The sequence below is a fragment of the Apis cerana genome, linkage group LG3 (assembly GCF_029169275.1).
Source record: "Apis cerana isolate GH-2021 linkage group LG3, AcerK_1.0, whole genome shotgun sequence".
Classification (NCBI taxonomy): domain Eukaryota; kingdom Metazoa; phylum Arthropoda; class Insecta; order Hymenoptera; family Apidae; genus Apis; species Apis cerana.
Window position 1 is genome coordinate 5,548,041 of NC_083854.1, and position 23,343 is coordinate 5,571,383.

The 23,343-nt window shown below is 44.3% G+C and overlaps 1 protein-coding gene across 3 annotated transcripts in view; it reads left to right on the top strand.

Annotated features, from left to right (window-relative positions):
- Positions 1–23,343, top strand: part of LOC107997302 (uncharacterized) — a 66,262-nt gene that overhangs the window by 12,286 nt on the left and 30,633 nt on the right. The window contains exon 3 of one of the 3 annotated variants that reach the window (XM_017055791.3): positions 15,806–15,867. The exons of the other annotated variants lie outside the window; for them this stretch is intronic. Coding sequence (XP_016911280.1) covers positions 15,834–15,867 — 34 coding nt within the window. The 5' untranslated portion in view covers positions 15,806–15,833. The remainder of the gene's footprint in view (positions 1–15,805; positions 15,868–23,343) is intronic. 3 annotated transcript variants of the gene reach the window in all.

The window sequence follows — 23,343 nt, forward strand, 5'->3', positions numbered from 1 at the left end:
TTACAAGCTTGGGTTGTATCAATGTTATTATATAATCATCTCGATGAAAAATTGAGATTCATCGAAGATTTCTTTAACTTGGTATATTAACTTGGTGGTATGCTAAGTAAATAGTTCGCGAAACTTCCGCCAGGTTGTGTAAAAACTCTTATCTCGATTGAACTGCTCGCAAGAAGTGGAGAAGTTTGTCCTCTTTGCTTTTTTCTTTCTCTCCTTCTCGCTGATTAACAAGCGGAAACGATCTCACGAAATCGGCGAATAAATAGATCTCGACGAGCGTGAAAAGGAAAAGTCTAAAAAGGTTTTCCAGTAGGAGGAGAATTTTATCCTATTAACACGCCATGAATACGCGTACATAAATTCTTCTTCCATAAAATCTCTCCTGTTCTGAAATCCTCGAAAGCTCGATTACTGAACCTGCCACTATTTAATCTCCAAGATTCCACCGATCGATTCCAAGTATTATACCGACGAGGTTTCTGTCTAAACTTCCTGTCGCCGTCTCTGTCGCACGTATTTTTATGGAAATCTTATGCATACGCTCAATGAGCTGATGGTGGCCCCATTCCCTGTCCCGACCCGTATAATCATCGGCGTGTTAACGAAAAATCAAGGTCGACCGTGGATACCCCTCGTTGCTAATCGATCGAACTAATCATCGTCAAATCGAGGATCGAGATCCGGTTTTGATCTCGACGAGGCCGGACGTGTGGCGTGTACCGGCTTGGACTACTTAACAGTTCGTTCCATTGCACACGCGGATTAGAAAGGTAATTATGAGATTGGTAATAAAGTGGAGATGTATGGGGTAATGGGTAATTTTTGCCTCGAGCGGAATTAATCGTTGTAAATGATTAAACGAGTTAGTGGTCGTTAATGATTTTTTTAGAAGTTTTTGACGATGTCGTCGACATTATATAACCCGTTATTCGATGAGGATCAAATATCGGCGTCAAACGTCTTCGTTAGTCGCCGTAATTACGGTGTGTTTTTCTTCTTCTTCTTCTTCTTCCTCTTCTTCATCTTCCTACTCTTTGAGAATACACAGGTGAAAGGAATTAACCGTCGATTTTTGGATTAGAAGAAAAATTATAACGAGTTTAATCGTCTTGCGAATTACTAAGTCGCTAAAGAGGGGAATAAACAAACGAACTACAATGCTGTAAACATGAAATTATCCTCGTACCGCTTTAAATTCGAGGCGATAAGACGCGCTCTATAGACCATGTCTAATCGCTGAAACATGTTCCGGCCGTTTTATTAAATACTCGAAAGTCAACTTAGCAACAGGGATGTGGAAGTAGATCTAGATAACTGTACCTTGAAAAGCAAACGAAAACCGTGTCAAGGACGAGAAAGATCATCATCGAGTAGCAATAATACGCGTAATAATTTCAAACTCGTTTGTTATTATTCGTCGTTCAATTCGAACAGATGGAGATTTTAGCGTAATACAGAACTTGGACTTTCCGGTTTCATAAGCGGTGGATTCGTGACTCGGTTTCACAAACAATTCAAAGTGCCACGAATCCCTCATAGGTATAGTCTTACAGTTACTAGGGAGGGTAGTCCACACTTGGTACCAAGAATCACGTCTGTAGAAATAGCTAGCTTCCAAGACCTGGATTATGCCCATCACTCACGAGCGCGAAGTATAATCTTCCTCGGATCAGGGATGATGTTTAACTGGCCTCATCAATCTGACTTCTCTCGGTGCTTTATCTTACGATACTTTATCTTGGGGTGGCGCAACCCGTATCTTTCTCTCTGTATTATAAAAGATTCTTTCACCATCAACGAGGGAAGCCTGTAAGTAAAAATCCTTATTAAAATTATAACAATATTTTTTTCTGAACGAATCGATAGATACATTCGCTTTAAATAAACGAGCTCTCCGAACAGACCTGGTTGTCCAAGACCTGGTTGATGGACGTCGAGGAAGAAGGAAGGCGTAATCGCGATATTGGTTAATTACAGCGTGGATACGTTTCCTTGCTATCTTAATAATAACCCTGAAATGCGACCCCACCTTACGAACGAGTGTGATAAACTGGTGGACCGGTATCGGGGACGATTCGTAACGATTTCCTGTAACACCGGTGATCACGGATGATAACGATATACCGTTGGCCAGTGATAAGCCTTCGATCGGACCAGGCTTGATTACGGCTCTTCCACTTTTCCGCCGGCATCTCTTATATACGTATAATACCAACGCGCGTGTTCACTTCAAATGGAATAAAATTAGAATTTTCTAACGGTACGCGCGTGTCGACGACACGCATCACATTTAACAAACAGGCAGCAGAAGAGAGGGATTATTAAACGCGATTTTTCTCGATCTTCTATCGATTCGTTTCGTACGTGAGCCGGTTGAAGGCTCCTCGTCCAGCCGAGGCGCTCCTTCGATTGGGATGGAACGCTCGTTGCGCAACGAGTCCTAGTAGCGATTAACGGCAGAGGATTCTTCTACGCCGCGACTTACGCAAATAATCGATGTACCGAGGTGGTTTGATGCGAGGTGGTGTGGTGTCATCATTCACGCGATGAACATTACAAAGCTGCCATTAAGCGCGATGACAAGACCGCTTCGTTCCCCCCTCGAGGTGGATGAAAGGCCTAATGCTAGGATGACCGGGCAGAAATGTCGAGGGAGGAGGGGGAGAGGGAGGGGCTATCTCGTTTTTTAACGACGCAGCCGCTTAATAAGGCCGATGGTTAAAAATTTCTTTCCTGGTGAGCCAATTAATGGCAAAAAGAGAAAGAGGGAAGGGAAAAAAGGAAGGGAGGGAACAATGTTGCTCCCTTGTTCACCTGTTCACTCATCGTCCACCGTTAATCTGTAATAACGATCTCTCGATCGGTTGCGATGATCGATGGCGGGGCCGATCGACGCCGTCTACAATGCGGCTTAGAGGCGTTGAGTAATGAATGCAACGATACTCTTCTTCCGATGTATACTCTGCGCTGCTGAAAGCGCACAGTTGAAAAGGGGAAATTGTTGAAACGTGGTAATCACGAAGGAATCGCTCGTGAAGGATCGAGGCGTTTCGATCGGTTCCAATAAATTGATATGTACGTTATTAGATGGGTAACATTGTATTGTAGATAGGGCTGCCAATACGTTCTCACAATAATAAATCGTGCCAAAAATAAGATTGATTATCGTACGGATAATATTCACATATTTCTCTTCCATTTATTCAAAGTGAAATTCAGAATAAACGTTATATCTAGCAACACGTGTTGCACGAATAAATGAGCACACCGATCTTTTCTATATCTAATTCAAAATTTGCAACTAATCCAAGCAAACGATATCCTTAAATTCGATCTTGAGAGACGAGTATTCCTTAATGAATCTCGACGAATCTCGACCGTATTGATCTTCCCCCTCCCAAGAACACACGCTTATCAATTTACACCTGTGTGTGCTCGATGAATTTCCTCGATGATTGACAGAGAGCTGTTGACCCCATCTCTCGATCCGCCATCCTGTCAGCGGAACCCAACCCGCATGCCTCCGAACAAATTTGTACTCTGAAACGTGGAAACGTGCATGCACTTGTTGTTGAACAACGCTTTCACAACGCGGACAACCGTTAGACAGAGTCATTAAAGATTATCAGTCGTCTCTAGTAGGAGGAAGGAGCCGGTCGCCCGACAAGTACCTCGTTAATCCTTTCACCGAAAAAGAAAAGGAAAAAAAGAAAACGAGAAGCACGAGAAGGCAGTCGTCCAAGGGAACGGAAACGGAGGGAAAGTGCAGGTGGTTCGTTAACACCGCTGGCCGATTAACAAGCTCGAGGAACAATAGAAGGAGGGGGCGTAGTGGATGCAATTAGACTCGCTCAACATCTTCGAATACATTAATTTTTGCAGCCTACTTTTTCGTGTTTCGCTTTCGAAGCGAACATTCCTTGCCAGGATTTCACAAATTAGGATTGGAATAGTTGTTGTCAGAGACGCGCATGAATATTGAGAACGTTTAGAAAAATGAAACGTCCGCACGCTTTAACCCTTTGCGCTCCAATGATGAGTTCGAGGCACCACTCCTAAGCCCTTTACGTATAATCTTATAAAGCGTATCTTATAATCCTGTAGAATGTTTTTTCTAATCTCAAATTAGATCGAGGATCGAACTATATTCGACAAATATATTCGTGTGAATAAAAATATTATTTTCGAATTTCGTAAGCACGCGATTGGGATTGTAAGTATGAACTTTAATATTCGACAAATTTTCCTTTCTCTGTAAGATAACAAAATACAAAAGTTTGGATTCGCGGGTGAAATGATGTTTAATTTAGAGAAGAAATTCACGGATTCGGTCGAGCGAAAAGGGTTAACTTGGAGGGGAAATCGTATAACACCGGTCTATTACTTAGATCTCGTGCACGCGTCGCGCAATGAAAATACACCGTGGAATAAAGGCACAATGGCAAGGATATGCAATGTCTCGGGGACCATGGCCGTGGCCGCGCCACGGGTTATTATACCAGCGCGCTGCCACGGCCGGCTGAAAAAGCCTCTTGAATGTAATCAGCCGCATTCATCCTGCCACTCACTTCTTGCCAGCTTAGAGGGGGCCCTCGGTGAGCGCGTTCCGTGTTTACAAGGTGTACTGACCCGCCGCAATATCGCTATTCCCTCCCTCCGATCGATTCAATGGATGGAAAGCGCGAGCCGATGCTACACCCCTGTCAAGCCCGTTAATGAGCCGGCCTTAATTGTACCACCAAGTCTTGGGGAAACGATAATCAAAGAGGCGAGATCTCGAGTTCGAAATTTCGAAACTTTGGTGCGTTCGTTTGTGTGTTCGAGGCAATAAACGTTGGAAGGGATGGGATCGAATGAATGTTTATTCGTTTATCGTTGGAATTGAATAAGTAATTTTATAATCGAATCCTCAGAAATCAGGATTGTACGATTGATTTTGAAACAAACGAAGAACGATTGTTGGACGAAAGTTTGGAATCTTGTTCGATCTTATAGTTGCTCCATCCCATCGCTGGTTAAGAGGATAAGAGCATCTCTGGGAATGACGATTGTGATGACTGTGAAGATATCGATGGATGGGGGATAGTTACGGTAATGGGCTATGTACGAACGGTCTAGCGCTGAAAGGGAAGGAAGAACAGGTTTCCCTTATGATTGAAAACGAACATTGAACTTTTTCTACCTTAATAACGGATAATTTTATTGTAGCATGGAAATTAATATTGTTGCGCGATGATAATGAATTGCCGCGATGGAATCGTTTCCAATCGCAATAATCCCCATGACAACGCTCATAATACCGTCTCGAAGACTCCAGCCTCTCTACAAACGATCTCTCTTCCATACAAAATTTTAACAATTCCAGTCTGTGGCAAAAAATTTAATTCCCAATTCGTTTTATATCCCGAAAAATAGCGATAACAATCTTGATTGATCCGATCAATTATGAATTTCATGGAAAAAAGATTCGTGGAATGAAGGGCGACAGGAAGAGATACGAAGAATCATCGCACGTTAAAAAAAACAATCGTAACGATCCTCGTCCCGGGATGATCTAACATTGCATTTCTTAATGGATAGATGGTTAACAAGCTGCTCGCTACGGTAGTCATCGACAACCGGCTTAACAAGAACGGAACACAGAATACCCTCGAACGTTGTTCGGATAAATGTAGTTCCATCCGGTTAGCTGCGACAAAATTGGTACAAAATCTTTTCTTCCGAGAGGAGGAAGGAAATATCGTGGCGGACGTTGAAGATCGGCGGCGATAAGGGGCGAAGGAGGGGGGAGAGGTGACCGGAATCCGCGACACGGGGCACGGTCGCAATTTATACCCGTACTTGTACTCGCGTTGAACATAAAGGTTGATCGTTAACCTAAGTAACGCGTGTCCCAAGCCCCGCGATACCTACGTTTTCGCGTCGCGTGAATACGTTCGCATGCTCGTAAATCCAGCCACGTAACCGCGGTGTGAGTTAGTGCCTCGAGTTGGCCGGCTACTCTCGAGAAAGAACTCCTCTCCTCCTTAGGGAAGGACGAGAAGGAAGGAAGGATCTTGAGCGAGTAAAGGCGGACCGAGTTAAAAATTCCATTTGTATTCCATTCTTTTTGAACAGAATTTCGAACTTCGAGACGATTTATATTGAAATTTTGTCAAGATTTGTTCGAGCAACACCTCTTCGATTCATCGAGTTGTATTTAATATTAAGTATTCGTGCACAGCCATTTTTTTCCGATTTCTCGAATCTGCAATCTCGCGACTCTTCTCTAATTACTAATTAATATTTTAATATCTCCGCTAAAAAAAGATATCCAACCTTTACGATCGTAATAAAAAAAGGAAAAAACGTGCGTCTCTCTGTGGCATATTAAAATGAGGCAACGCGATGACGCAACGATGTCCGCGAACGGAAAAGGAGAGTTCGCGTTGCGAGAGACGAGCTATCGCTCATAATTCCCGATGACTGGAAAAATGCGCGCTACATCACTAGGCTGTTAGGCCTTATTATTAATGAAGGAACGTGATCGTGATTGCGAGTGGAAATTTATTCCTCGATGTCCCCGATGCCGATGATAACGATACATCTCTCGCGTTTGATTCGAAATATCTCAATGGTTCGCGCCATCGAGGGAGGAGGAGGAGGAGGAGGAGTAGGAGGAGGGGATCACAGATCATCGTATCACGCCGTGTCAAAGTTAAGTGGCTGTCAAGGGGAACTATAGACGCGGAAGAGAAGGTGGTCTTGGAAGCGTACGACTCTAGGCTCTGTACGCTTTTAAACGGACTAATGGTGATTTATAGGGAAGGCATCGACGGTTTGTTTGTTTGTTTGTTGTTGCCCACTCAACAGGCCGCGGCGCGTGAACCCTTTCGACATCACAATTAAACGATTATATCGGATCGTGATATCGCGTTTCTTAATCGTCTTGATATTTCTATAATGTTAATGGATACGTTATACGTGATCCAAGGAGAAGGTTTATTCTTGGAAACGGGCTGGGATGGGGTCGAGATGCGAGTGATTTAAATGTTTCGATAATGTCAGATTGTCGATGTATAGCCATCGGCTGAATCAGTCTCTTCTTCTACACCTACTTCACACTTCTTCTGTCTAAGAATCAACGGTGCTTCGTGAATTTCACGTGGTTGGCGTGGTTTTCTCTTCCATCTCGGATCGAAAGTGGCGACAAACGGAAGGAAATAACCATCTCCCCGGATAGCTAGCTCCTCCAACAGCCTCTTCTCTCGAGCCAAATCCTCGAAAGTTATGCACCGAGCTTTATCGCCTCGTCAGAGACCATCCTCGGCCGATTTTTCGAGGATTTCGCGGTGGAAAACGGTGAACAAAACGGCAGTTAACAAGCGGACGCCGCAACGACTATCATCGATCGCTCGTATCCGACTCGTCCCTAAGTAAACGGAGTCGAGTACTCCTCGTCGAGTCGTGCCACGACAGCACACGAGGAGGAGGAGGAGGAGGAAAGGGAGCAAGCAAAGTGGAGGAAAGTTAATCGGGGGAGGAGGAGGAATTCCGCTGGTACCGTTTGTCAGCGCGGACGACGTTTCCTCTTTGGTGTTCCATCGAACACCTCCGCTCTTCCCACGTCTCGGTTCGGCCGATCGTAAATTGGCCACCGTCGTTTTCCGAACCGAAAGGCGTCAACCGCGAGATTTACGACGTCTACCGGCCGTCCAGATTTTGCCGCGACAGTCTTCCAATGCTTTTTTTCTTTTCTTCTTCTTCTTTCTTTTCCTCTGCTCCTTGCCTTTTTTATTTTTTTCGCCCTGCCTCTTCGGTTCTCTTAATTTTTTAAGCCACGATGTTTGTAGATATTCGGAAAGGAAGGAAGGGAGAGAGAGAGAGAGAGAGAGCGTATCGCACTTCCACTTAATTGGGACATCTAAATATCGGGGCGGAGATAGTTATCGTTGGTTAATTAACATTTCTCTTGGATATAGGGCTATTCTTTTTTTCTTTTTAACGCTCGTTCGAAGAAAAAAAAAACACTTGTTCTTTCCCACCCTCGAAATTTAATAAAATTTCTCTCTTAATTACACGAAACGAGGCTGATCTTTCGCCACGATTGTGGGTAAGCTCGTGGTAATTAAACTTAAAACGAAAGAAAAAGAAGAAGAAGAAACACGTTTCGTTTCCAAGATTCGACGTCCCTCCCCTCTCCCGAGAATATTTCCTCTCTTCTCATAAACGAATTTACACGTATTTATATCCACACGTAACCTGGAACGAGATTATATATTTTCCCCGCGGCCAACTACTGTCTGCGTCCGAACCTATTAGACTCCAGGAAACGATCTTGAATCTAGTTTTTTCCCTCCCCTCCTCCTAGTAACGCGTATATCTCTCCAAGGAAAGAGAACGAAAGGGGGAAGAAATTGGCTGGATCAAGAGACGGCCAATGTCCGTTGACGGTGGTCATTAACGTGGTCGGCTGAAAGTTCGCGTTCCACGCGTTTACCTGAAACGAAGAGGAGCGAAGAATGATTTCCGGCCGCGGTTAACGAACCGCGATATCCGGTGTCGAGACATGCCCGGTATCCGTTTACCGAAGCGCCGAGGGTGGCCTGCGTCCCTGTGTTTCGAGATATCGTTCCTCGACGATGATTCTCTTCGGAGGAAACGATCCCTCCGACGTGATGCGGTTTCGAAAATGGAAGCCGGTAGAAAAACGTCCATTTTTCTCCTCGCTGCCGATGCAAAGCGGTTCAATAGTTTGTCTTCCGATATCTTTTCTCTCCTCGTGTTCGATTACATCCAAAATTTCGTCTTCTTCGTTTGAACGTGTAATTTAAAAGAAAAGAAACAACACGTCGAATTAACAAGATTCATCGTTACGATAATGATGTTACTCGTAACGTAATCGTCGATAGGTACAAATCGGTATCGAATTAACGAGGATCGAGATCGTTTATATAAATATATATATATATATTTTATATATATATATATATATGTTCAGGAGAGGATGGTTAAATTTGCGCGATTATTAAACTTCTTTGAAGTCTATTAATATAACAGGTCGATGATGTAAGGATGGAAACGGGGCGGCCCGCAATATCGATCCCGATCCGTGCATCTCGATGCCGGCCCCCGATCACGTCCCATTCTCATCGAGCGTTAGATGGAGGGTAGATAGATATTGGGTAGCGCGCCAGCCAGCGATCATCATTCGATAAAACGTGACTCTACGCATGAAATGATTATGTTATCTACATCGCTGTGTATCGCATGCATTACCTTAATGACGCAATAAATTCTCCCATTGAGTTATACGCGCTTGCTAGCCACGATATAAGTATCGAGGGATAATGAACGAAGACGACGTTCCACGATATAAATTATAACGTCAGCCTATTAATTATCATTATCGATGCGGAAGTTCCGTGCACGAGATCCCGAAAAAATTTTCTTTTCCTCTCGAACAACTGCCGCGAGATCGATTTAATCGAATGGAATATCGCTGGGGTATTGTTGAAACGAAGGGAGAGATTCTGTCACGCGATGGGTTTTATCAAATTTCGATCGAAAGGAAGCGTAGCATTCTGGAGCACGGTTAGGATAATATGTAGGAAGGCGATTTTGAGGTTTGGATATTTTCTTATACGAATGACGGAGAAGAGATTCGAGGAATAATCATCACGATTATAATAAAAATTATCGAATTATTTCGAATTATTATATAAAATGAAAGAGAGGAGGGAAGATATTTCGGAGAGATGCTTCTAGTTCTTCTACGAAGAAAAGAATAATCATCGTCGTCGTTCTGAATAGGAAGAATTTAAAGACTCGCTCCCCTCGAGTCGAGAATTCAATAGCTTGTTATACAAATGATAGTCTTCAACGCACTTTTAGAATCATTTTTTATTCGAGACGTTGACGTTGTTCAGATTTAGAAACGTTCCATCGGGCTATTGTGGCGTTTCCCAATCGTGGAAACAAAACAGGATTCCCATTCAATTTAAAATTTAAACGGACGTTGAAGTAATCTTCCACTTTTCACTTTTGCCTCTCCTCGCGATTGCAATTGTCCCCAAACCTTGTTTCGAACTTTGACGACACCATTAGAGAGTGAAAAAGATATATCCTTGGCCGTTGGAGAGCGTAATAAATCTCGAGTAACTAGATACGGAAGGAAAAAAGCAATTCAATTGTCCAGCATGAAATGGGTTCACCGGTATATAAATATAAAAGAAAGACGCGGAGAGCGAGAATTTATTACGCAATGTTAAAACTGTTCTTCTAACGGTATACACGTAAGAAATGGTCGGAGGAGAAGGGTTAGTCGAAATATTTCGTTCTCGATCCGCCGTCGGATCGAAATCTAAATGTCAAAGGAAAGGAATCGAAAGAAAACGATTTCCTTGATTTTCCTTCCTCTACGATGAATCTCGAGAAAAGACGAGCTGTTCTTTCTCAATTAACTAAAATTTATCGGTTACGAGGAAAAGGTAAAAGGTATATTTCGAATTAAAACTGAACCAGGATTTCTAATTCCGAGAATAGAATTTTTCTTCCAAAACCGAGAGGAAGAAAGAGAAAGGGAAGAAACGTGCGTGACCGTACGAAGAAATCGTTTTGCATCGATCGCACTCCTTTGTTCGTCCGCACGGGAGGATTTATCACGATTATTTTTTTCTCTTTTTTTTCTTCTTTCTCTTTTTTTTCCCCGCTGAAAAAGTGATTACAAATATCTCCGAGGAACGTTTAATTAAAATGATTTATCCGCGTTAAAATTTATTTCTACCGCATCGGATGGACATCAGGCGTTAAGATGCATGACCGACGCATTCGCGATGCTGCGGTGAAGATTGCAAGAAGAAGAGATGGACACGCAACGCGGCCGTGTACCACTCCACTCCTCTTAGGCAATTGCGGAGGACGATTTAACGTGAAACAATCAGAAACGACGTGGCCGACCGCATTATGACCGCCATTATTCCGAGACCAAGCACCGTACATCCGGATCCGTCTTTATCCCACTGATCGATTCCACGTTTTGCGTTTCGTTTTATGCTCGGCCAACCGTACGCCCTCTCGCGGTGAGCCGTACGATCGAAAATTTCGATCGAAAATTTTCCCCTTTTTTATCCCATCGTGCGACCAGTTCCAGTTTTTGATCCTCCTCTTCCTCCTCCTCCTCGAGAAAAGAGAAAAACGAGAGGAGGGGCAATCTCCATCATCCTTTACACTCTTTAGTTCTTGCAGAGATGTTGTAGCGATTCTCGGTTTTACACTCTTATAGGAATGTTGAGTGGAATTTTCTTTTTTTTCAATAAAAAATTGTGCATTCGTTGAAATACAATAGGGATTTCTTCCTCGTTTTTTTCTTTTTTTTCTCATTCCGATGACTATGATGATGATGATAATAATAATCTCGCGATCAGTAGAAATATGTGTATTTTCTTACGATCGTTTATTTTATTTTCTCCACAATTGACGTAGAACTAGAAAATGATTCTCCCTCTCGTAAACGTGATCTGACGAGCACTCAACAAAAAGTCGACGTTGAGATGGCTAGCCTGCGTCTATCTATACTTGTATATATATATATTTGCAGAGAAACGAGTATCGTGATGGACGGGGGGCACAGCTTTTGGGCTTCCCAGCGAGAGAAAATGATCCTGTATTTCCCATGCATATGTAAACCAATGCATCGATACTAATGCGATTACGCTTAAGCAGATTAGCCAGATGGGAACAAGAAAAACGATGTTCATTTGGGGATAGGATGATCGCGTATACTTAGATTCCAATACGGAAGCTCTTTAACCGCAGATAACAGGTTTACTTACGTTTCGTGTTACGCGCATCAAGGCTCGAAATTATCGATCATTATTTGATCGTGTAATATCATTATCGCTATTAATCGCATTCTCCAACCCTACCCATGAATGTCAAATCGTAGCGCGATTAACATAGCTATCGGATCAAAAGATCGAAAAATCATTGAAAAAAATTCTCTTAATACGTCCGTTCGAGTCGCGATCGTGATCAATTATTATTGTAATCTCGAAGCATGCATAATTGATCCTTCGTTTAAAGGACCACCCGATCGAAAATGGAATCGAATCCTTCTTTTTTTTAATATAATCCATTTTCTCCAACTTTTTAAATGGTTTTTAACCTGCTATTCGACATTTTCAACAGGCCATTATCCATTGCTCTAAGATTCGAAAAATTCCAAAGCCTATTTTTTTTATCGAACAGCTTAACCGATATCTTCACCCATCATCATCATCATCATCATCATCATCATCATCATCATCATCATCATCATCATCATCATCATCGTTATCTCCAAGGGTAACGAGTTATCGATTTTTCTGTTAAGGGCACGGAAAACGGAATCGGCCAACGATTTTGTCGCAAAAAACGTGTGTGGCACGACTGTTGGAAGTTCGCATCGTACGTATCGTAAACGGTTGTTTTCTCATTGAGGCCGGACTCTCGATGGCTGGCGAACAACAATCAACCGCAGGGACCCTGTTACGCCACGGATCCAGTTTTTCGTGGAACTTACCTCCATCACGGTTTAACGATCGGGCACCGCCGCGTGTCGTATATATATATATATATATATATCGCGGGTTGGAAAAACGCTGCTACGGCGTGGATGCATTTTCCTTTCCGCTTGTTCGAGGCGAGCCCAGCAGGGTGATCGGTCAGGTAGATCTGACAGCGCGTGCAAAAAGGCCTGACTGTAAAAGGTTTCAAACGCGTCTTATTGCCTTTATTTTAATTTCGTTCGGAATAATTGGTGGAGCGATCCGTTCGCGACGTCTGTAAAAATTCGTCCTCTCTGTTGGACAGTTAACGTTCTGGAAAATCGAGGATCTTTCCTCTTGCTCAACATCGTTTCGGTTCTTATTCCTCTCTCCTCCCTCCACCGGGTTGGTCTAGCTTAAATCATGGAACTCGTCTCGATTCAATCGCGAGTCCCGATTAAATTGATCGCCGCAAAAATCAACGTCCTCGTATATCAGAGAAATCTTTCCTCGAACCGTTTCTTCCTCCATTTCCTGCCATTCGTCATTTCCCAACCAAGTATAAACCAAACTCTATCGAGACAAGTTTTACAATTCACGTGGAACACGTGTGATTCTGTAATAGATAGAGGAAGATGAGGGAAGAAGGGATTTCTGGAAACTTTTCCATCACTCATATATACATCATTCTCGCTTAATTGCCGCCAATAATAGTTACATCCTTCCCTGCCGCGTACGAAATCACTCGCGTCCGTACACCAGTTTCTCTGCACGCCTCCCCCGCCCGAGCAAAGGGGAGAGAAGAAGAGAAAAAGAGGCGAGCAAAGATTGGCGAGTGGCAGCGATCGATCATGATGCATTGCGGTGGTCAGGCACGGCCGATTGTGCGTCCGCGGAGGGACGAAGAGGCGGGGACGAAGGAGAGGGGCGGCGTCCTTGCCCGCAGCTCCGAACTGGTTATGTCAAACAGCCTGGCCGGCCGGCCGGACGATGCGTTCGCCTAACCTGCCTTCCAGTCCTCCTCGAGGACAAAAGGAGTTGGCAGGGATGCCTCGCCCCTCTAAATCCCAGTTTTTCGTGCCCTGCCACTTCCGCCTTCCCGAGGATCGAGTCGTCCGTCAAGCCGTCGCATTACGTCTCCCCATTTTTTCCCCCCTTCAACTCCACCCCTTTCGAGGCCTCCTTGCTCCTTCCAGAATTCGTGCTTTCGAACATTTGAAATTGAACGAGATGGAAAGGGACGGAGTCGATGAATGGCGAAACCGCGGCGCTTGTCGCTCCGCCGTGTTCAATAATTTATTACTGCACCACTCGATTCGCACGTGTCGCGTTGCGAAATACCAAAAAGCTAGATGCAGTTAGGTTAGGTGACTCCTCTATCAATTCTTGTTATATCCTACAGATCTATTCTAATCTCCTCCTTCGATGAGACGTTTTCCCTTATCGATCTTCGTATTACGATCTTCTCCACATTGGATTGCTGCGAAAGACCATCGATGCAGCTTTATTCTCGAAAAGAGCAATTCGAATTTGATATTGAAGTGTGTATATATATATATATATATAATTCGTTACAATTACACAATTCTAACTTCTGTTTCAACGAGTCATATTGGAGAAGTTGGCTCGGGAAAGGAGGGTAGAAAGGGGATGAGATTTTCGAGAGATCCCCCGCACGAAGATTATTAAAAAACGCGGGAACCGGTCGGTTTATTAAGTTCGAGGCCGCCAATATGGTTAATTAGATGCAATAAACTTTGAACCCCGCTTATTTGCATAAGCCACCACCATATCTCGGCATTAATCTGTTATTTATGCGCGACAAATAGGATAAGGCCGAGTCGCCTCGCCTCTCCCCCTCCTCCCTCCATTCGCTTGCTGCGCCCGTCCCCTGCCGCTGTTCCACATAATTAGCGATACTAATTAATGACTGTATCCCGAGATAATTATGCTGAACAAAACGCACGACTGTCGGGGGCCGCGATCCAACGTGCGCGTGGGTCGAATGCCGGCATCGAGGAGGAGTCGTTCGTTCCAGCAGCGCAGATGCGAGTTTCTCCGGGACGCGGAGAAAATTTTTTCCCCATCGAAACGATTAACTTGGACGCGTCGTCGTAAGGATGATGAAAGCGAGCAAGAAGATAAACGATGAAACGATATTTAACGCGCGTACGTTGCTTTGATCGTTAATAATGATAATAAAAAGTCGTTTTTATCGAGATTTATGTTATTTTAAGTTCAACCAGGTAAAATATCCATATCTTTCGCATTGTTCCGTTGTATACGTGTCCTTTTCCTTCGCTTTTTCTACAGGTGCTTCTATAATTGCTTATACGCAAAAAGGAAACGCGATGATCTTTCTCGCAATCTGTTGCGCATTTCCACGTTTTATTTATTACTCGAGAAGGAAATGAACATTTCGCGTAAGGGAAAATCGAAATCACTGTCGATCCTTGGCGGCAAATGGAAAAGCTTAACGAGCTTTAACGGGAACATGGTAATATTCCCTCACCCCGTAGAAATACCATTATCAGCAGAGCAAAAATGTAAATCACTTTCGCGCGTTTATTACCCCTCCTTCGTCTCCCCGCAAAAGATGATTTCCATCTCCAACGATCGAGTCACCTCTTCTTAAATATTTCTCTTTGAACAAAAAAGAAAAGAAACTCTCTAAAAAGCTTCGTTTTTTAAATTCTATCCAACTATTCGAGGTTATTAAAGAGGGGTCCTCTTTCATCCTCGACAACGATGGAGATCGTTCTTTCGAACGCTCGTGTATCGAGCATGAAACCCGATTGAAGACCGACGTTCCATCGGAATTTCAGATGACGTGGCCGATGAAAATTTATCTCGTCGGACAGACAAATAGTCTAAACGATCCCTCTCCCTCCCCGACTTATTTACCCTCATCGTACCCAACGAGTTCCTCCTTAAAGAAGAAGAAAGAGCCTGCGAAAGTAAGACAACTTACGAATTCACGAAAGTTCCTCTCTCGAGTTTGAAGAGGAAGATGGGTGGAAGAGAATGGCAGAGAGGATCAAGCTGTCGTTGCCTATTAGTCGCAAGGAAAGCTCGTGATTATTAACGGTGGCCATTAAACCACCGTTGACTCGCCTCGAGATTCAATTATTGCCTATGAATTTCGATACTTGGGGCTCGCGTGTAATCTCCTCGCTTGATGGTTGGATAGGAAATCGTGGAAATACCGCTTATCGCGGGATAGCGTGCTCGGTGGGCGGGGAATGGGGCGATTAATCCTGAGGGATCGTAATCCGGTGGAAATTTCTTCTTGTTCGCAGGTAGACGTTCTCCTAGAAACTGACCAGGATGTTCGCCAGGCTGTGCAGACAGGTCCCGAACGGTGAGTCTCGAGAACGATATTAAAAACAATTAACTCGTTATTTCTAATCGTTTTAAAATTATATTGCCACGAAGAATATGCATGACATTTCTCCAGCTACGGGAAAGGACCCGACTCGAGCGTGCCCTCTCTCTTTCTCTCTCTCTCGGAACATTGTAATTAATACGAGGAAGAGTCGGGTTGCTCGGTGGCCGTCGTCGTGAACTTACGTCCAGAGACAATGGCTGTACTCGTACGATATATCACTGCCTCCTGCGCATCCCTCTTATAGATTACGTACATATATATATATACATGTGCGTGTATGTGTGTGTGTGTGTATATATATATTCCAGTCCTTTAAAGTTAAGGCGCGCCAGGGGAGACGACGATCGCGTAGTGATTTACGGTCGGCTGGAACTCTCCCGATTGTTGACTTTCCCGACTTATAATAAATAGAAACGTGTCCTGGCTATCCCTTTACTGGAGAAGAAGGACTGCTTCGCCACGATGATGATACTTCTCTCCCTTTGAAAAGATCCTTCTCCCCTCTCTGAATGGTTAGCTGCTTGTTCTTTCTTTGACGTGGAGGACCACTTTTTTCCTTCTTCTTCTATTGGAAACGACAAGAGAGAGAGAATTTCACTTACTCCTCCAAGGAATTCAGAAATCCACACTCGCTGTTACAAGCTGCTCATCGAGTACGTGTACTTCCGGGTGGTACACCCGAGCTCTTTAGGGTAGTAGCCACGAACAGCTTGTTGAACACGCCTTAACCTCGGCGGCCGTGGTTTTGCGGCCTGGCCTGGCAAACACTGTTCGGTTATTAAATAAAGAGAGGAGGATCTGCATATCCCGTAGATCATACGACACCGTGCTTTCCTTCATCGATCTTCTCTTCTCGATTCACGTCTTCCGCGTTAATAATAATTCTGATGCCCTCGACAGACCCAGCTTTTGAATTTCGTAACGCGAGAGGAGATGATAAGGGAACGGGCACGATAATCTGGACACGGTAGCCGGACATCGTACGCCGACATCGCCACCGAATGGATGGAAGCGAAACATTAAACACGCGGAGGCCCGTAATGGAGTTATTACGCCGATAGGCGAGGGAGGGGGAGGAAGAGGAGGGCTGGCATTCCTACCTAACGCCTCGATAGTCGGAAAGATAATAAACCTTGGCCCCCGGTGTGTATATCGAGTGAAACGGCTGCGTTAATGGATCCGGCAGCTAGGAGTCGCCTCGACTATTAGTACGGGCGCGAGTTTTCATTTCGACATCGTCGTCTCCCCTCGATCGTATTATGTAGAGAAACGGCGTTGATGGTCTCTCTGGCATCGCAAGCCTCGATTCCCTTCGGTTCACCGAACGTTCACTCATTAGAGAATTAAATTCTTGGCTGGGAGAATACCACCGCTCGTCTTGTTTATCGAGAGAGAGATGAGCTCTCGCGCGGGAAATATTCGAGGGAGAAAGCTCGTAATCGGTTCAATTGTTTGTATCGTTAATTGATCATTAGTTGTCGATCAATCGCAGGCCAATCTTCATTCGAGTGAATGGATAGAAAATGATAGCAAGATTAATTCTCTCTTTCGATTATCCAACGAATTCTTTCTATGCTATATCTGTGGACACGATTCGCAAGATGAATCATCCGTATCGGTTAACGACCAACGATATAAAAGAAAGGAAAAGAAGAAAAAGTCTAAGAATTGTTTGACGAACGTTGGCCAAGAGCGGATGAGTTACGTTCGAGGGAAGAAGCAATCGGCAAGAATCTTGTCGACGTAAGAAAAGATTCACTGGCTGTTAAGAATGGTCGTGCTCGGTTGTAGGTTGGCAGTTCTTCTATTAAGGCAGGTCGTGGAGCCGCTGTAAATCAAGGGGCCTCCGCGTAAATGTCCCCCGAGTTATTGCGCCATCCCGCTATATGTAATAAGATGTTTTATTTCATAACTAGACACACCTATCGAAGATCACGATAGAAAGAAATAGAAAGGAGAGAGAGAGAAATAGAAAGAGGAAGAAGAATCGTTCGTAATATCGTAATTCCATCTTGACGTTTCCACTATTGTCTTCGCTTCGATCTTACTAATTTACACGTGTAAAATAGAATCTATTAAGTCTTCCAAGTCGTATCGAGTTCTAACAATGCTCCTCCTCGTTGGAGACGTCATTCCTTTTTTGCGAGTAATCTCTTCCTACAGGCAGTCGCAAGTTTCATTTATTTCCCCTCCAAAAAAAGAATCTTCTCTCGAACGAAGCTTTGGAATAAAGCTTCGTGGGAATCGGTGATGGGGAAAATTTAATAATCGAAGTTACGTAATTTATCTTTCTAATTTATCTTTTATTTATAAAGAACTGGATCAAAGAATGAACGTTGTTCGAGGCATTTTAATTCTCAATTAATTGTCACCACTTTTCGACGAATTTTCCAACGAGTATGTAAAGAATGGGGGAGGAGATCCACGAGTTGTTCAAGATATCTCCGTAATCGGCAAATTACAATGGCCGGCCTTTTCGTCGATGAATTGCCGCGATATGAGGAAGCGATTATGATTTTCTGACGGCGGGTTCGCGTGCCAGGGTCGTGGTCCAACCGGGAGGCGTGGGAACGGGAACGTCCCCGACGGTTTTAAAGCCACGAATTAACTCCTTTTTTGTTTTCTCCGCCGTGAAGAAAGAATTTCGACGCACAAATTGGCGATGCTCCGTGCCTTCCAAGAGCTGTTCTCCGGTTACGAACCCCAAGTAACGAGACCTTTTCGGTCACCCGTTAGCTGCCTCCCCTTTCAACTCGAGTTCACGAATCGAGCAACTTTTTTTCTTTTGCGCAAAGCGTTCTTAATTACGAGCGACTTTTGTTTTTATATATAATAGAGAAATGGATGTAATTCCACAATCTTATTTCTTTCAAAGTAAAAGCGAGGTGACAAAATTTAAATTAAAATTTCTTCCGTCTCTTGTTAGATTTATTAACAAGATTCAGCGGAACCTGTATTATCTCTCCGTCGAGGAATTATTACACGGAGTTGGAAAGCTTGGATTGATTCATCATCGGCATCGCGCAAATATTCACTCGATAAGAATTCCCTGTTTATTTATCTCTAACCTGTCGATATCTCAAACCTGTCGATTCATCAAACCCAATTGAAACCTGAAATTCAAAATTATAGATCGGAAATCCAAGGTATATCTAAATCGAAACACATTCCGCCAGAAGGATAAAGGAAAATTCTCTCTTCGGAGAGAAGATAATTGCGTGTGTTCAATAACTCGTTTCAATCTCGTTTCAACCGGTGATCCATTCGAGTAGGGGCGAGAAGAAAAGAAGAAAGAAAAAGGCATGGGGGACAAATTGAGTGGAACGTAGCTGGTGGCGAACCCATTGAAGGGGAGTCGATGTTTTTAATTGATGAGCTTCGTTAAGAGGGGGGGCGACATTGTACCCCCCCTCGTATCGCGGGGGATGGTGGAGGATTGCACCAGAGAGACATCTGACGCTTAATTCCTGCGTGGTAGCTCGTCGTTCCTCGCGTATTCCTCGATTAATGTACCAATTAATGGCTTCATCGCGTGGGACGGGAATTATGACGTCGTTCCCTCCGCTTTCTGCCACGCGCAGAACGTAAAACCTGGATTACGAGCCGGACGTTTATGGACAAAGAGGAACAATCGGCCGTCCACGAGCGGAAGGGAAAAAAAACTTAATTTCCTTCAAAGGAATTATTCATCGGATCGTCCTAAGAATTTTTATCGCGCTGCTTCGAGAAACGAAAGATCAATGGGTAATAAAAAATTGATAATCGTTTCTCCTGACGATGTTTAGCGGAAGTTTCTTCTTCAAGAGAGATAAAGAAGAAAAGGAAAAAGAAAAACGGGTATTTGAATGATTACAGAGAGATTATTTTTGTCTCGGTGCAAAAGAGGAGAGTATCGTGTCGATTTCACGAAGGCGCATGAGAAGCTGACCCCGAAGAATAGCGGGGAGGCGAGCGAGAAACTCTGTCGATCTTTAAAAAAAACTGTCGGCGCCGCTTAATTATCATGCTAATTAGTCGCAACAAAGGCCACTGTGGCGTGAACGACAAAAAAAGGCACGGGTTTACCCTCGAGCGATTCCAGTGTAGCATGATCGATTCGCGAAACCTCACAGCGTGATACTCGTTAATTATTTTATTGTCGGTGCCTCGGGTTAGGATGTAATAAACGCGATTCCCTATGACGATGCTTCTCCTATGGCCGCTCGAAAAGGACGCATCTCCCGATTAGAGACATATCACCGCCGATCGATATCGATGTACAAGTATCAACTTCTGTGGAAAAAAATTTAATTCTCCCCGCGATTCGAATTCCATTCGACGAAACGCGATCAAAGAATCGAGTTTCTTCTATATAAAATATGTACATATATAAAAATTCGTATTTCTTCGCGATCCGATATTATATTATATCGCGAACAGGAGCGCAATTGGACGAGAAGAGAATCCGTTGGAAAGGAACGAGTATCCTGGAGGAGCCTCGTTGGGTCCTCGTAAAGAAGGGAAGTCACGATGTGTCCTTGCGCACGCATGATCATTAAGGCCATTAAGCGTTATCTCGGCGAGGGAGACACTTAAATACAGGCTTTAACGCCGCGTGGCGCGAGATGCAAGCGGAAACTGTTAAGCCTCGTGGTGCTTAAACGCGTGTCCCCGACGAGAACCGTAACATCATCGGTGGAAAAAGCGAGTGGAAAGAAGGAAAGAAAAAAAGAAAGGACTCGCAACCGTTCGGAAATTTATCTATCTCCAACTTGAGGAAGGAACGAGATATTACATCGGGGTTGCGTTTCTTTCGACGATCAAAAGAGCGGTTTCATTCGATGATCAGCTGGCTTTTTGCGAATTTCTTTTAATTATTAAATTTATATCAATTTTCGTGAGATTTAATTAAAATTCACGAAAAATCGTCCCATTGAATTGGGCTACAGAGCCAACTATAGACTTCTAATCTGTACGACCGATTCGAAATCGAAATCGAAACATAGGACGACGTCGAACTACGTAGGTGTTGGCTCGTTAACAAAACCCTGGAGCGGTTCATTAATGAAGTTTAATACCGTTTAACCGGTGTACCGTTTGTTGGATCCTCTTAAACGTATAAACGCGACGCGATTCTAACCGGTCACTCTTCGGATAAGAGGAGGTGTTTTACGATCGATGCCACGGCGTCCTCCCTCCTCCTTCCTATCCCCCAACACTGTGATTATTCCAGCGTGGAAAGTGGCGTTGATTGGGGGCCCCCGGAGAATGTTCTCGGCTAATGAAATTTAATTGCCCACGATTAAGCGGCGTATCTTAACCTTCCTCGCCTATAACCGATCCGAAAAGTTTCGGTGGGAAACTTACGCTTAATTGCTTTCGGATACGCTCTCTGGATAGGATAGCTCCCGTCGATGTTATCGTTAATGAAATTCGAAATGTCCCCTCTCCTCTTTCAGGCTACGGTTTCCATTTACTTTTAATCCGGTTTTAATCGTTCGGTTCGGGAACGATCAATCGGAGGATTTTATTTCCGTATGGGCCGTTATTACGCCTCAAAATTTCGATGGTGGCTCTCGATGGGCCGCGATAAGCGCCCGAACCCGGCAGGAGAATTAACGTGCATTCGTCCAATCGTTTCCTTATTTTCGTTTAATTTAATTTAATAAACGGGGGGAGGTCGTAAACCGACCTCTTCTCACTCCGGATCGCCAAATTATCGCAGTTACTTTTTCGACCGGAGACTTTTCACTTGGAAAATTACCTTTTCCATACGATCGATCGATCGATCGGAGAAAAGAAACGAGATGAAAGATCGTCTGTCGCGTGGCTTGGCGACCAACGAAGTCTCGAGGGGTCAGGAAATTCGTGGGCTTCGTTGGAGGGGAGAGGGGCACCGCGGGTCGCCTTGCACGCGGGTGAGACAAAACGTTGTCCGCTCAGCGGGGCGCGATGTTTCCAGGGGGAGGGGTCTCTAGGCGCGCTTTCGAATTGATTTGTTGTAAGTGATACGCCACCCTCGGTGAACGAATGGTACAATAATTGGCTACATAAACAATGACCGATGAAACAATTTCTCATGCAAGCTGGAGGCGAGGGAGGATGTGTAACGCACTTATATATCGTTATATAATCGACCAGTTCAATGAGATTCAATGAGTCTCAACGTCGGGTTATATTTTATCACGCGCGATCGACTATATATAGGAGTGGTGAATACAATTTAGATGCAACGAACACGTTCGTAAGAATGGAAATTGGAATTAGGAATGATCGATAACGACGTCAATCGAAAGAGAGATGGAGAGAAAGAAACGTATCGTTAGACCCAGGTCGATTAATCCCGGTTCATGGCGAGCCTCGTCAAATTATAATCATTAAGGATGAAACGGTGGATCCGGTCGTTAGATGTAACGTGTCCCATGTAACGAGCTGGTCCACGGTGATCCGGGTGATTAGCGTTTCGTGCGCATGCAAACGGGAACACAACAGGTTGGAACGAACGCAACGACGATCCCGTTCCCTGAATCGGATTGTATCGATCCGATGTTTCTCTATACGATTCCCTCCCTCGTCTTGCGTTGCTGCCACCCACCAAGACGAAACGATACACCGTCCAGGCCAGGATCGTTAAACTCGTAATTTCACGTGTATATATATATATATATATGTATCGTTCTTATTCGAGCTTACCGATTCGTAACCCATCCCTTCGGGGAGAATATTAGAGCGAGAGAGAGAGGAAAACGCGTGTATAACGCGACGCGGATGTGTAAAGCGGATGATAAATAAATCGGTCGGCCCTCGTTTGTATAACAACGCTCGATTTGTATCGTAATAACTACACCCGTGGTATTTGTGTGTTGGCGATCAAAGGAACCGTGTTACTTGTTTCCTGACGGAGAAATATCGTGCGCGCACGTGAAGTATGGATTACAGTTCCCCACCCCCTCTCTCAGTTTCTTTCTCTCTCCTCCGCAGCGCTCCGGCGAACGCGCGCGTCTGCTGCGCGCGGAGAGAGGAGGTTGTTGCAAAGGAGGTAGCAAGAGCCGATTGATAAATTGACATCGCGTCGAAAATTTCTGAATGTGGAGCAACGCACGGAGAGAGATTAAGAGGGAGGGAGAGAGAGAGAGGAGCCCTGTCCCGAGTTATCTGCGATCGATTAATTTACGCTCAGCGGCCGCAACAGGCATTCCCCCACGCTGAAATTTACGAGGGGGCCGCGATCCAAGGTCGGCTCTAAGGATTTATTCGCGAATTCCATTGCGAGGAGGGGGAGGAGGAAAGAACAAACGTGGAGGGATACGGACCAACGATTTGCAAGGCAAGAACGCCCTCCGTCCGTGATCTATTGCATAATTGGATCCCTCGAGTGCGAGTCGAAGATTACCGGGGAAAGTTGGCCCGGTTGCGCGATCACGTAAAGCCAACAAACTCTACGCCCTCCCTCTCTCGACATAAATTTTA